The sequence below is a fragment of the Heptranchias perlo genome, chromosome 9 (assembly GCF_035084215.1).
Source record: "Heptranchias perlo isolate sHepPer1 chromosome 9, sHepPer1.hap1, whole genome shotgun sequence".
Lineage (NCBI taxonomy): Eukaryota > Metazoa > Chordata > Chondrichthyes > Hexanchiformes > Hexanchidae > Heptranchias > Heptranchias perlo.
In genome coordinates, this window is record NC_090333.1 from 8,094,774 (window position 1) to 8,110,752 (window position 15,979).

At 41.5% G+C, this 15,979-nt stretch overlaps 1 protein-coding gene across 1 annotated transcript in view; it reads left to right on the forward strand.

Annotated features, from left to right (window-relative positions):
* The window catches only part of LOC137325107 (di-N-acetylchitobiase-like), a 28,387-nt gene extending 13,105 nt beyond the window's left edge, over positions 1–15,282 (forward strand). The window contains exon 7 of the mRNA XM_067989824.1: positions 14,420–15,282. Within this exon, the coding sequence (XP_067845925.1) occupies positions 14,420–14,641 (222 nt within the window). The 3' untranslated portion in view covers positions 14,642–15,282. The remainder of the gene's footprint in view (positions 1–14,419) is intronic.
* Positions 15,283–15,979: the final 697 nt, after the last annotated feature.

A 15,979-nucleotide genomic window follows, 5' to 3' on the forward strand; every position in this document is an offset into this window, starting at 1 on the left:
AGCTGTGCATTGTCCATTCTTTGTAGGGCCTCTTAAGGATCAACAAGGTCATCTATGTGCAGAACCACAAGAGATGGGTGAGATCCTGAATGAATATTTCACATCGGTATTTACGGTTGAGAAAGGCATGGATGTTAGGGAACTTGGGGAAATAAATAGTGATGTCTTGAGTGTACATATTACAGAGAGGGAGGTGCTGGAAGTCTTAACGCGCATCAAGGTCGATAAATCTCCGGTACCTGATGAAATGTATCCCAGGACGTTATGGGAGGTTAGGGAGGAAATTGCGGGTCCCCTAGCAGAGATATTTAAATCATCGACAGCTACAGGTGAGGTGCCTGAAGATTGGAGGGTGGCAAATGTTGTGCCTTTGTTTAAGAAGGGTGGCAGGGAAAAGCCTGGGAACTACAGACCGGTGAGCCTGACATCTGTAGTGGGTAAGTTGTTAGAGGGTATTCTGAGGGACAGGATCTGCAGGCATTTGGAGAGGCAGGGACTGATTAGGAACAGTCAGCATGGTTTTGTGAGGAAAATCATGTCTCACGAATTTGATTGAGTTTTTTGAAGGGGTAACCAAGAAGATAGATGAGGGCTGTGCAGTAGACGTGGTCTACATGGACTTTAGCAAAGCCTTTGACAAGGTACCGCATGGTAGGTTGTTATATAAGGTTAAATCTCACGGGATCCAAGGTGAGGTAGCCAATTGGATACAAAATTGGATTGACGACAGAAGACAGAGGGTGGTTGTCGAGGGTTGTGTTTCAAACTGGAGGCCTGTGACCAGCGGTGTGCCTCAGGGATCGGTGCTGGGTCTGCTGTTATTTGTTATTTATATTAATGATTTGGATGAGAATTTAGGAGGCATGGTTAGTAAGTTTGCAGATGACACCAAGATTGGTGGCATTGTGGACAGTGAAGAAGGTTATCTAGGATTGCAACGGGATCTTGATAAATTGGGCCAGTGGGCCGATGAATGGCAGATGGAGTTTAATTTAGATAAATGTGAGGTGATGCATTTTGATAGATTGAATCGAGCCAGGACCTACTCCGTTAATGGTAGGGCGTTGGGGAGAGTTATAGAACAGAGATCTGGGAGTACAGGTTCATAGCTCCTTGAAAGTGGAGTTACAGGTGGATAGGGTGGTGAAGAAGGCATTCAGCATGCTTGGTTTCATTGGTCAGAACATTGAATACAGGAGTTGGGATGTCTTGTTGAAGTTGTACAAGACATTAGTTAGGCCACACTTGGAATACTGTGTACAGTTCTGGTCACCCAATTACAGAAAGGATATTATTAAACTAGAAAGAGTGCAGAAAAGATTTACTAGGATGCTACCGGTACTTGATGGTTTGACTTATAGGGAGAGGTTGGATAGACTGAGACTTTTTTCCTTGGAGAGTAGGAGGTTAAGGGGCGATCTTATAGAAGTCTATAAAATAATGAGGGGCATAGATAAGGTAGATAGTCAAAATCTTTTCCCAAAGGTAGGGGAGTCTATAACGAGGGGGCATAGATTTAAGGTGAGAGGGGAGAGATACAAAAGGGTCCAGAGGGGCAATTTTTTCACTCAAAGGGTGGTGAGTGTCTGGAACGAGCTGCCAGAGGCAGTAGTAGAGGCGGGTACAATTTTGTATTTTAAAAAGCATTTGGACAGTTACATGGGTAAGATGGGTATTGAGGGATATGGGCCAAGTGCAGGCAATTGGGACTAGCTTAGTGGTATAAACTGGGCGACATGGACATGTTGGGCCGAAGGGCCTGTTTCCATGTTGTAAACTTCTACGAATGCAAACATTGCAGTGTTTCATGATTCAATAGTCTCTGTACAGGATTCAGCAAAGTTCAACACGCCCAGTTTGTATGGTAGAAATTATGTGGTTAGAGAGCTGCGAAGAAAATCGGAATTGACATACAAAGCACCAAACCCAGTTCTGTCTGTTAAAATATTGTGTATGACCAGTTGCAGACAAATGAGATGAGCTGTGGGCTTTTCAACTATGATGTGGAGATGCTGGTGATGGACTGGGGTGGACAAATGTAAGGAATCTTACAACACCAGGTTATAGATCACTTTACACAACCCATATTGACCCTGCTGTGAAAATGATCGGTAGTTCATGGAATGTGTGCCCCTGTCTCCCATTTGATGATCAATTTAACATGAAAGATTGACGGTAGCGTGCCCTGTACATAAGAAAACTGCGCAGTAGCAAATACCACACACTCTCTACCTACTGCATTCTCCCTAGTCACGTGTCTATTTGACATTGGCCAAATCTGAGATACTTGATTCACTGCAGTCAGACTGTGAAGCTTGAGCTTTCGGCAGTAATGTTTAAATCGTGTTTTCCCCCTTTTTTTTGCAATATTTTGTTACTTTGAGCTACCTGTATCCTAACTTGCACCAACTCCTGTTCATCCATCGCCCCTGTGCTTGCTGACCTACATTGGCTCCCGATCTGGGAAAGTCTCCATTTTTAAAATTTTCATCCTTATTTTCAAATCACTCCATGGCGTCATCCAGCCCTACAAACCTGTGAGATTCTTGCCTCTTGCGTATCCCTGAATTTAATCGCTACACCATTGGCGGCCATGCCTTCAGCTGCCTAGGACCTAAGCTCTGGAATTCCCTCCCCAAACCTCTCCGCCTCTGTACCCCTCTCTCCTCCTTTTTAAGATGCTCCTTAAAACCTATCTCTTTGACCAAGCTTTTGGTGACCTGTCCTAATATCTCCTTATGTGGCTCGCTGTCAAATTTTGTTTGATAATCGCTCTTGTGAAGCACCTTGGGACGTTTACTATGTTAAAGGCACTATATAAATGCAAGTTGTTTGAGTAATTTGAAAAGATTATATTGAAAGAATGTTCCACATTGAGTTAAATCAAACCTTGATTTATCCTATTTTTTTTAATTGTTTTCTCTGGAGGCCCATGCCAACAATGACTTGCAAGTTATCTATCTCTTTCTATTTTCCCCCAATCGAATACCACAATCTCTTGATTTGCATCTAAGTTTACATTTGGGCTGTCCAAATGGATTTTTCTAAGCTGCAATACTGAAGGAGCGCTGCACTGTCAGAGGTGCCATCTTTCAGATGAGAAATTAAACCAAGGTCATGTCTGCCCGCTCAGGTGGGCATAAAAGATCCCATGGCACTTCATCATTGCTGGGTCAAAATCCTGGAACTCCCTACCTAACAGCACTGTGGGAGAACCTTCACCACACAGAATGCAGCGGTTCAAGAAGGCGGCTCACCACCATGTTCTGATGGGCAATAAATGCTGGCCTTGCCAGCGACGCCCACATCCCATGAACAAGAAGAGCAGCAGTTGAGTTCTCCCCTAGTGTCCTGGCCAATATTTATCCCTCAACCAACACCTAAAACAGATTATCTGCTCATTATCATATTGCTGATGTGGGACCTTGCTGTGCGCAAATTGGATACCACGTTTCCCACATTACAACAGTGACTACACTTCAAAAGCACTTTGGGACATCCTGTGGTCGTGAAAGGGGTTATACAAATGCAAGTCTTTCTTGGAAGCTTTAAGTAGCCTGGTAATCGGGGGCAAATAGACCCAACCCATTGTGACAATTTCATAGTACACATTTGCCCTTTAAATGTGTGTCTTATGTTCATACTTTGAATCTTTAAAAAGGGAAATGTCTATACTACAGGTAGTGTAGTAGTTATGTGACTGGACTAATAATCCACAGAATGTAAGTTCAAGTCCCTCCATGGCAGTTTAAAAATTTTTTTTAAAATTTTATGCGACCCTCATGCCACCAGTGGCATTAGCATGGGTTCCATGGAGCCAGTGGCACCCGACAGCCAAATATTTTGGATCTTCAAGACTGGGAGACCACTGGGTCTTCCCAAGTAAAAGTGCCCTTCTGGCAGTAGAATGTTTTCTGGTAGCAATGCCATCACGTTTGCACATGGCTATACCCTTTGTAGGAACATTGTAACAGATTCGGACATGACACCAATTGGCAATCAATGGGGTAGAAATTGCTCCAAGCAGCAAACCAACAGTGCTCGCTGCTAGGACACTGGGAGAAGTGAACGGCTCACACTTTCCCCTCGACCATATCAGGTCACTGCATTTTTGATTAGCTGCGACACTCTGCAGGTTTGGAAGGTACAACATTAAAATAATTGTAAAAACAGTTATAGACAGCAAAAAAAGAGGGTAAGAAATAATTGAATTAAATGTGACATGGGAAAAATTTTAATCATTTTTTAATTTTTAAAAAGTTACAACCATAAACTATTAAAATAAGGAGTAATAAGACTCCACATTTTTTAAAGTTAATTTTTATTTGTTTGGCAGTCATTAAGACTTACACCATTACAGCATTAAAAATACCAGGTCTAAACTAAGTTTTAAGTGTACCTGTTTTCTGGTGTAATTAGTTACCTTCCAGCTGGGCAGATAGGCAAATTGGCACTTCAATGATTTTCCTGATTGCAGTGTGCGATATACCTTTTGATTCGAAGCTGTCATATCGGTGGCGCACCAGCAGGAGTACATTCCGGATTTCCGCGTTTCACTGCGCGTGTGCGAGCGTCAGAACTTGCTCCTCGATTTCGCCACTATCAACGGTGAGCGCTGTTCAGCTCACCATTATTTCCCAAGCAACTTCTGCCTCAATGTCTCATTTATTAAGTCAAATCAAATATGTAAAGGAATCAAATATTTAGACAGCAAAGATCAACAATATTACCCCATTTGATCTCTGAGCAGAAGTTGTAATTAAGTTGGGAAAGTGGTCGTTTCGAGTTTTCTGACGGAGGTAATCTTCTGATAGTCAGGTTGTCTTCTGACAGCGGTGTCATCTTCAGACAGCTAAGTGTTCTTTCGACAGTTGGGTGGTCTTCGCTGATTCCTCTGCCCTGAGCCCAAAAGATAGTGGGTTTTTATGTCCCCACTGGCAGGCACCCCACACCAGCTATGGAACCATATTCATAAGACCCTTTACAGATTAACAAAGTTGTTTTTCAAAGAATTCAAGATGGTCAGCTTGTTTTAACATTACTCATTTAACCACAAGACCCGTTGCAAGGTAGCTTTTCAAGTTGGTCAGTTTTTTTGACCGCACTTGTTTAGCTAGCTCGTCATAGTCATGGTCTTATCATTATCTTTGGATTATTGATCCGCTTTTTGGGTCATTGTTCCTCTTTTATCACGTAACTGCCTTGCCTCACAATGAGCGGAACAAAGATCAGTTACTAGTCAGAGATTAACAGTTTACGAATCAAAAAAATACGCAGCACAACCTGCAGAGCATGATGGTTAGTAGCTTTAAGAAAAAGATGTCAATTTTCCCTATTTCCAATATTCTTAGATTCCACATCTTGAGGGAGAGAAGACTAAGTCTTCGACCCCTCACTTATTTAATCAATTTAGTTCAGTGGGGGAATGGTTTGGAATGGCGCACATTCTGTTTTAACTTGGAGACCCACCTGCGGACTCAACAGACACTATTAGGGATATGGTAACCAGGACTTGTATGGTCAGGCGAGCAACAACGCTAAGTATGTCCATAGGGATTCACCAGCATTATAGACATTCTCCCACCATGATTTAGCCCCAAGGATTTGTATACCTCTCTCTCTTTCCTTGTTATCCTGCTGCATTTTGTCCAAATGTTTCTGAGGTAATACTTCTATCCAAGACACTTTTAATACTGAATGATAAAGGGGGAATGGGGTGCCTGAATCGAATTACAACCTGTAATGTTTCCTCCATCAGGCCCCCACGGATCTTCAGTCTGGTGACATCGTGATCAACTACAGTTACCAGGGCAACCTGATGGGACCCGATCCCACAATCCCTGGTTTAGGAGTGAGAAAACCCTAAGGTTTCGATCTCTCTATCCTTCAATAAGCCTGTCAGTTCTAAGTGACCCTGCCTCCATTTAATGTTCCTGATAGCATGTTTAAGTACACTTAATACTTTAGCAGCCAAAATTTGCAACCACTCGTAAGCTTTCTGTCTGGAGGGTAATGTTTACTTGCATTGTGGCCACAACAGGCACCAATATCTTAGCCCCAATTTTGTAATTCTGGTTGATGTAAAGCAAGGTGTTAACTGCCAAACCGGACATATGGTTTTGCCTTATGTGTAGTGCTTCTTGTTAGTGGCAATGTAATACCTTCCTCTCTCCGAATAAACAACGTTGGTCCTTCTCAAATTCAGTGATACAGTTAGGGGGTTCTTCATCCAGGGTGAAACCGCAAGCTGGCAATGCATTTTGTAAAATGTCACATCTGCGCAACCAGGATCCACTTTTCCTGAAACAGCATGAAGTGTTTGGTGCAATCCAGAACCATTCTTCTCCCCTTTTACTGATATCTTTGGCTAATTTACAAATTCCTTATGTATATCATCCTCCAACAAGCCCATCAATTCCACTTTAAGTACTTCCATCGGTTTTAGATCAGCTGATAGCAATGGTATTGCCACTACCACAGGAATCAGTCCTGAAACAATGTCACATCATTACAGCACAGAAGGAGGCCATTCAGCCCATTGAGTCCATGCCGGCTCTTTGTAAGAGCAATCCAGTTAGTCCAATTCCCCCACTCTTTCCCTGTAGCCCTGCAAATTATTTCCCTTCAAATATTCATCCAGTTCCTTTTTGAAAGCCACGATTGAATCTGCATCCACCACCCTTTCAGGCAGTGCATTCCAGATCATAACTACTCGCTGCGTTTTTTTAAAAAAAGTTTTTCCTCATGTTGTCTTTGGTTCTTTTGCCAATCACCTTAAATCTGTGTCCTCTGGTTTTTAACTCTTCCGCCAATGGGAACAGTTTTTTTCATTTACTTTATTTACTAGACCCTTCATGATTATGCATACCTCTATCAAGTCTCCTCTTAACCTTCTCTACTCTAAGGAGAACAACCCCAGCTTATCCAGTCTATCCATGTAACTGAAGTCCCTCATCCCTGGAACCATTCTAGTGAATCTTTTCTGCACCTTCTCTAAGGCCTTCACATTTTTCCTAAAGTGCGGTGCCCAGAATTGGACACAACACACCAGTTGTGGCTGAACCAGTGTTTTATAAAGGTTCAACATGATTTCCAGATTTTCATTTGTTTGTTCAATATAAAATTTGGAATCCAATTGTTTTCTATCGCATTTAACCCCATTTTGAATCTGAACATTGTAAAAACCCTCCATACCTTTAAGATCAGTTCCTTAGTCATTGTTGTTCTGACTGACTGACTGCCAATATTCCTAACCTGTCTCTCTGCCGGTCATTTTATTAAAACCAGGTACACCCCTTGTTCTGATATAACATCCCCTATCTGCCTATTCACTCCTTTTAAGTAATTGCTTATGCATTGTTTTATCATGTTCCTGTTGTCTGAGTTCATCACCTAAATCTCTTTCCGACTGTGCTTAGTAAAACCGTGTACCATTTCTCTTAGCATATTAAAAAATCTATTACACTAATCAAAGTCACAAGATACAGAATGGTTGCCTTTGCTCGCTTGTTTCCCTTGTATATCATCTCATTTATTTTATCCTGCATCTGCGAGAAAAACTTAGCAATGTTGTGCATGTATTAGGCGATATATTCTTCCTGTGCTCGTTGATTGCGTTTAGGATTGGTGCATCAACCAGTTTGGCCCGCGCATGTTCATAATGACACGCTTGCTTCTTCATAGTCTCAACTTCTACCCAATTCCAAATTGACATTACTGTTCCGAATACCCCGTTACCCCACCTGCCCATCCCACAGCGTCCGACTATAATTGTCTTGTCCTGAAGATGCCCTTCTCTGGTCTACTTTCTACCCCTGATGTGTTATCTATCCCCCTCGTTCCCATTTTATCTGCATGTCTCTTGTGGCCATTTACCACCGTACCGTAAATTGGACATTATTCACTTATGGTACATTTTACAATTTCTAAACCCCCTGTCGTATATCCCCCAATAATAAATGTAATTAATATCACATTGTCCATTTTGCTTCATCTGTGAGGGAAGCACAAAGAATTATTTTTCCGCCTTCAGTTTCTTTGGAGACTTGAAGTAGAGCACCCTACACAATCTTGACCTGATGTCTCAACTGCCTGTTGTCTTGGCCGCTATGTACTTTGCTATCAACTAACTTCCCCCTTTGAACAGCTGTAGACCCACAGAGTCAAAGTCGTCCCAAATGTGGAACTAATTCCGTAAGGCAACGTGATTTTAAAACTTCTTTGCAGTACAGACTGAAAAGGTGGTGGAGCCAGCTTCATCACAGCAGCTTAATACTCAGGCAGACTTCAACTAAATTTAAAGAAACTTTGCCGGATTGAAAAGAAAACAATTGATTAGATTGCCAATCTCTCAGACATAAAATAGGACATAGTCCTGTAACTGTAATAATTCTCCAAACTCTTGACTCCTTGTTCAATTAAGTGGTACTACGCTTAGAAAACAACGATTTGAAATGCTTATAATGAACGACCGGAACTATAAAAGGGTAATCGCTGCCACAGTTTTGTGAAAAAAGAGGAAATGGAGCCAGCTGCAGTCTGCATGCTGCAGAGTGCAACACACTAAGATAGTTACACTAAAAACAAGAGAAATCCAGTAGCTTGTCACAGTAGGAGACTGAATCTTCCCTGTTTATCTTTATCCCCCGTTTTAAATCATCTGAATTTTCAATCTGATGTTTCCTACTTAACTCAATTTTGTACTGATTTAAAATCTCACGTGGGAAAGACCATTTATCAGGCTTGTATTGGCTCTCTTTAAAAGTTTTCTCCTCCTCTTGCTGGGAGGATGGGGTATAGTGAATGGAAAGTGGGAACTGGGGAACCAGCCGGGAGTTCGAGTCTCCTGATTCGCTTTCTAGAACCTGTGTGACTGCCTCTCTCCCTTCTGGTCTTTTATTCTGTAACACACTTTGGGTTTGCTTAAATGATTCTTTTGACTTCTGTGAGTTCCATTTCGATGTCCTCATCTAAGCCTTCACAATCTATTATTCTCATCATTGCCCTCTTGTGTCATTGTGTTGTGTGGGGAGCGATAGTTTGCAGTCCCTCCCCCGCCAACCCTTCCTCGTCTATCTCATCTCCATTACCACCCGTTTGGGTCATTGTACATATACTATCTTAACTTTCAACTGTTCTTGGAACTGTTGTCTGTTTCTGTTGTTGGATAGTCAGGAAGGTTATTAGTTTATCTAATTTTTGTTTTACCCCCTCCTGGTTTTTGAGGCGTTATTATCTGATTTCATTCATTGTTTTTCGGGTAGGAGGGGTTGCATGCTACATTACTCCGGCAGTCTACGGCATAATGACCCATTTTCTGACATCTGAAACACCTGATCTTACGACCTTTCTTCCTGCAATGACTCCAAGTTACAGCAGCCTCCACAGCACCTTGTTGGCTCAGTTTGCCCCTTTAACTCCTGAATCATTAAGTTACACTGTGTGTGGTCTACCAAATTTATAGGTCGTCATATAATCTCCCTTAAAGCCCCTCTACAGTCGGCGAGTTCCGACTCTAGTCTCCCATTTTTCTCTAAGTCTATCTCTCTTGTAATAGTTTCTGACTCTGTAGTCCCTGTCGCAGTTTTAGCCTCCAACTGTGAACTCTCCAGTATCAGTCAGATGTTCTTTCAACCTTTCGTTTTCGTCTGCCTGTCTTTTTTTTCATCTGTCTCTTGGTTTCCTCTGAGTGATTTCCCATCTTCCTCTTTTTTAAATTATTTTAATACATTCCTCACTCGAGTGCACACAAATCAGCCGCCCACAAGGGTCCTTTCGCCAACTCTCGCCGCCACCTTTTGATTTCAGACTTGATCTTCGACCCATTCTGTGGCCATCTCATGGACCTCATCCTTCTCCACAATTTTGGAGATCGATTTCTAAAGGTTCCTTGGACCCTTGGATGAGAGCAAGGACTGCAGGGAGGATGGGCAAACTGACCACAGCACCGTGGTACAGGAGGCCATTCAAGTGGGGGGAGTAAAAAAGAATGTGGTAGGGGATGGTATAGTCGGGGATAGACACTGTTCTCTGCAGCCGTGACCGAGAGTCCCGAAGGCTGTGTTGCCTGCCCGGTGCCAGGTTATGGATATCTCCTTGCGGCTAGAAAAGAACTTGGAGCATGAGGGAGAGGATCCGGTTGTCGTGGTCCACGTAGGAACTAACGACATAGATAGAACTAAGAATGAGATTCTGCTGAGTTTGAGGAGCTAGGGCCTAAATTAATAGGCAGAACCTCAAAGGTGGTAATCATGTGCAAATTGGCATAGGGTCACACAGATCAGAGAGTTACATGCAAGGCTCAGAGTGGTGTGGGAGACAGGTTTCAATTCATGGGGCGCTGGCACCAGTACTGGGGAAAGAGGGAGCTGTTCCGTTGGGACGGGCTCCACTTAAGCCCGGCTGGGACCAGTGCCCTGGTGAATCAAATAACTAGGGCTTGAAACTAAAAGGGGGGGGGGAAAGGGGAAAGAGGGAAGGAAATCAGGTGAGGGGAAATTTTAGAAATCTAAAGAGGAAAGGTCAAGGCAATAGAGCGGTGTAGCGATTTGGGTAAAGATAAGCAGAGGGTGACGGGAAGGGACAGAGTTTAATGGTAATAGAGCAGCAGCGAGTAAGGTCAAAGCAGGGAAAAATGGTTAAAAAAATTAAAGGCACTTTATCTGAATGCACGAAGCATTGTAACAAGATAGACTCATTAATGGCACGAATAGAGATAAATGGATATGATCTAGTAGCCATTGGAGATGTGGTTGCAAGGTGACCAAGGTTGAAAACTAAATGTTCCAGGGTACTTGACGTTTTGAAGAGACAGACAAAATGGAAAAGGGGGTGGGGGTAGCCCTTCCTTAGCCCTTATATAACAAGAGGCTTATAATGTTGCTAAGAAAAGTAGTAAGTCTGAGGATTGGGAGAATTTTAGAAACCAGCAAATGATGACTAAAAAATTGATAAGGGAGAAAATAGAATGAGAGTAAACTAGCAAATATAAAAACAGATTATAAGAGCTTCTACGAGTATGTAAAACAAAAGAGAGTAGCGAAAGTAAACGTGGGTCCCTCAGAGGCAGAGACAGGAGAAGTTATAATGGGGAATAAGGAAATGGCAGAGATGTTAATCAAATATTTTGTATCTGTCTTCACAGAAGACACAAAAAACATACCAGTAATAGTGGGGAACTAAGGTTCTAATGAGAGTGAGGAACTTAAAGTAATTAATATTAGTGAAGAAAAAGTACTAGAGAAATTAATAGGATTAAAAGCCATCAAATCCCCTGGACCTGATGGCCTACATCCTAGGATTCTAAAAGAGATGGCTGCAGAGATAGTGGATGCATTGGTTGTGATCTTCCTAGATTCTAGAGCGGTCCCAGTGGATTGTAAGGCAGCAAATGTAACACCGCTATTCAAGAAAGGAGGGAGAAAACCGGGAATTACAGGCCAGTTAGCCTGACATAGGTCGTCTGGAAAATGCTGGAATCCATTATTAAGTGGTAACAGGGCACTTAGAAAATCATAACGTGATTAGGCAGAGTCAGCATGGTTTTATGAAAGGGAAATTGTGTTTCACAAATTTATTAGTTTTTTTTTGAGGATGTAACTAGCAGGGTAGATAAAGGGGAACCAGTGGATGTAGTATATGGATTTTCAAAAGTCATTCGAAAAGGTGCCACATAAAAGGTTGTTGCACAAGATAAGGGCTCATGGGATTGGGGGTAATATACCAGCATGGATAGAGGATTGGTTAACGGACAGAAAACAGAGTAGGAATAAACGGGTTCGCAGGCTGTAACTAGTGAGGTGCGGCAAGGAACGTGGCTTGGGCCTCAGCTATTTACAATCTATATTAAGTGTAATTTTTCCAAATTTGCTGACGATACAAAGCTAGGTGGAAAAGTAAGCTGTGAGGAGGACACAGTCTGCAAAAGGAGATTGACAGGTTAAGTGAGTGACAGTCTGCAAAGGGAGATTAAGAGGTTAAGTGAGTGGGCAAGGTGGTGGTAGATGGAGTATAATATGGAGAAATGTGAGGTTATTCACTTTGGTAGCAAAAATAGAAAAAATTGATTTTTTTTAAATGGTGTGAAGCTATTAAATGTTGGTGTCCTTGTACACTAAATATAGAAAGTTAACATGAAGTACAGCAAGCAATTGGAAAGACAAATGGTATGTAGGCCTTTATTTCAAGCAGGTTGGAGTACAAAAGTAAGGAAGTCTTGCTGCAATTGTACAGGGCTTTGTTGAGACCTCACCTGAAGTACTGTGTGCAGTTTTGGTCTCTTTACCTAAGGAAGGATATACTTTCCTTTAGAGGCAGTCCAACAAAGGTTCACTAGATTGATTCCTGGGATGAGAGGGTTGACCTATGAGGAGAGATCGTGTAGAATGGGCCTGTATTCTCTAGAGTTTAGAAGAATGAGAGGGGATCTCATTGAAACATATAAGGCTTGACAAGGTAGATGCTGAGAGGCTGTTTCCCCTGGCTGGAGAGTCTAGAACTAGGCGACATAGTCTCAGAATAAGGGGTCGGACATTTAGGTCTGAGATGAGGAGGAATTTCTTCACTGAGGGTTCCGAATATTTGGAATTCTCTACCCCAGAGGACTGTGGATACTCAGTGGTTGAGTATATTCTAGGGGGATCGGGCAGGAAAGTGGAGTTGAGATCGAAAATCAGCCATGATCTTATTGAATGATGGAACAGGTTCGAGGGGCCGTAAGGCCTCCTGCTCCTATTTCTTATGTTCTTATGGCCCCCTTTAGCTTCTTTTCTAATATTTTGTGGACACTTGCCATGATGACTTGTACTAAAACAAAATACTTCCGGAATTTGAACAATTTGTGTCTTTTGTGATCAAGTTAAGTCTGTTGAATGTTTAACATTTTTCCCTTTTTTGGTGTTTGTTTAGTGTTCACAAAATCATTAGTTAGTCACCTCCTGCCTGACTCGCCAATTTGTAACCGATTTGGACATGACATCAATTGGTAATGTCTCATTTATTAATAGTCAAATCAAACATGTAAAGGTATCAAATATTTAGGCAACAAAGATCAAAACAATATTACCTCATTTGATCTCTGGGCAGAAGTTGTAATTAAGTTGGGGAAATGGTCGATTTTCCAACAGTGAGGTTATCTTCTGATAGTCAGGTGTTCTGTTGTATTCAGACCGCTAAGTGTTCTTTCGACAGTTGGGTGGACTTCGCTGATTCCTCTGCCCTGAGCCCAAAAGACGTTGGATTTTCATGTCCCGTTTTCCCCCCACCCCCGCAAAAGCAGGAAATTCGCACCATCTAGCGAACAACACTCAAGGCCCTTACAGATTAACAAAGTTGTTTTTCAAAGAATTCAAGATGGTCAGCTCGTTTTAACATTACTCGTTTAACCACAAGACCCATTGCAAGGTATCTCTTCAAGTTGGCCAGTTTTTGACCGCGCTCGTTTAGCTAGCTCATCATGGTCATAGTCATGGTCTTATCGCTATCTTTGGATTATTGACCTGCTTTTTGGGTCACGTAGCTGCCTTGCCTCACAACGAGCGGAACAAAGATCAGTTACTAGTCAGAGATTAACAGTTTACGAATCAGAAAAAAAGCAGCACAACCTGCAGAGCATGATGGTTAGCATCTTTAAGAAAAAGATGTCCATTTTCCCTATTTCCAATATTCTTACAACATCATTCGCACAGAATAGCGAAAGCCACAGTGCGACCAGTTTACACGAGGACAGGCTACACTATCCTCAAGTTTGATCCAGGCTTGCAATCTAACAGAAGCTAAAGAATGGCATTTATATTCTGCTTTATATGTTGTCTCTCTGAATCATCCCAAAGTGTTTCAGACAATAAGGTACTATGAAGTGCAGTGACGTAGTTGTGTAATTGGCTTGAAATTATGCTGTGGGTTGTTAGACGAACGCTTAATTCAATCAGATGAGTAGTTTGGCTCTATTTTGACAGTGTTTAGCCTGTTAGATCATTTATACTCTATCCCACAGTGTAACTTCAAGGAAGTTTTCATTGATTTTTGCCAGTTTTAGTAATTTAAAGAATTAAAATTGACATTTATTCAGATTCGAGGTTCTGTGTTCGCAATGAAGGATCAGTGGTCAGACTTTCTTAAAATTAGTTTCTATTTTGATTCCTAATCAGGTGTGATGTGTAAATGTACTAAGACACTTTGCAGATTACTTACAGTTCAAGTAAGATTGCAGTGGTTTTCATAATCCATTTCAACTAAGGTATGGAACAATCCATCTTTTTACCTTTTCCTCAGCCCACCTAAGCTCATCTTTTAATGCAAGTATGAGTTTGGTGTATTTTAACTAGTGCTGCTGAAGATTTTCAGCACTGTCTCGAACTGTGCATTGACCCAAACCCCTAGCTCCTATCTGTGTAACACTCCTTTTGTTTTCTTATGGCAGGTTGATAATACATATCATGAGGTCTGGTATGATGATCCACAGAGCATTTCAATGAAGTCAGCTATCGTGAAGAAATTTGGTCTCCGTGGCGTAGGCATGTGGAATGCAAATCAGCTGAACTACAGTAATGATCCTTCAGCAATAAAGCAAACTGAAGACATGTGGAATGCTCTTACTGAGGAAAATGGCGAGCTTGAACTATCTAATCTTGACATAATGTGATCATTTCGTTTTGCAAGTAAACGCGGCAAAAAGTGAGCTGGCTTCCAACATTAGAAATTAAACATATCGCAGATCTAGGGAACAGATTTAACATTTTGTCTAGCTAACGAATTTGTATTCAATGAAAAGCAAATGTACTAATGCAATTTGCACTACAAGGTCTGGTTGATTCAGGCATCTTAAAGTTGTTTACAAAATGTACCAAATCTGTGTTAAATGCACCAAATCTTTATTAAATATCATAATGCTTAATGGTGCAGGCTAAAACTTCTTGCCACTAAATACTTACAATTCAGGGAACAATGCAACTTTTCCATTGAGTAATATTCCACTCTAACGTGTGCTGTCTGTTTTATCCACATCTTAATTCTTGACTGTCTTTTTTTATGATTTTATTTTGTCTTGGGTTATCATTTTGAACCTGGATCACTTTCATTTTCACTTTCCTCCATTAAGTGTGGGGTGAACAGACCAGCAAATATTGTCCTGTTTACTGCTACTGTTGAAATTGTAATATTACAAAACACTGTAACTATTTGACTTTTTAATCCTCCTGAGTGCTTTACAATTGTCTATTCCTGAAAGACAAATTGAATTTTTAAGTATGTATTTCACAAAATAAAATACTGTTTTCAAAGTAAGTGGTGTTGCTCCAGGAAAGTGGAGATTGTGTAAATATAAAACAATTGCGATACAGTTTTTTTAAAATTCCCCTCAAATCTAATCTTGGCACATATATTTAGTAGTCCTTAGTTAATCACTTGCCCTCCTCGTTGTCAACATGTGAAACTCAGTATTGTGGTAGATGGGGCCTGTGTCCCATTTTGCCTGTATTTACTTTGTAATACTAACCAGCAAGAATTGTCCTGGTCTCTATTCCTGACAGTTTTCATGTTTAACATTGTGGTTTGACTAACCTTGTGCATGAGATTATGGTAATAGAATAGAATCATAGAAGTTTACAACATGGAAACAGGCCCTTCGGCCCAATATGTCCACGTCGCCCAGTTTATACCACTAAGCTAGTCCCAATTGCCTGCACTTGGCCCATATCCCTCTATACCCATCTTACCCATGTAATTGTCCAACTGCTTTTTAAAAGACAAAATTGTACCCGCCTCTACTACTGCCTCTGGCAGCTCGTTCCAGACACTCACCACCCTTTGAGTGGAAAAAATTGCCCCTCTGGACCCTTTTGTATCTCTCCCCTCTCACCTTAAATCTATGTCCCCTCGTTATAGACTCCCCTACCTTTGGGAAAAGATTTTGACTATCTACCTTATCTATGCCCCTCATTATTTTATAGACTTCTATAAGATCACCCCGAAACCTCCTACT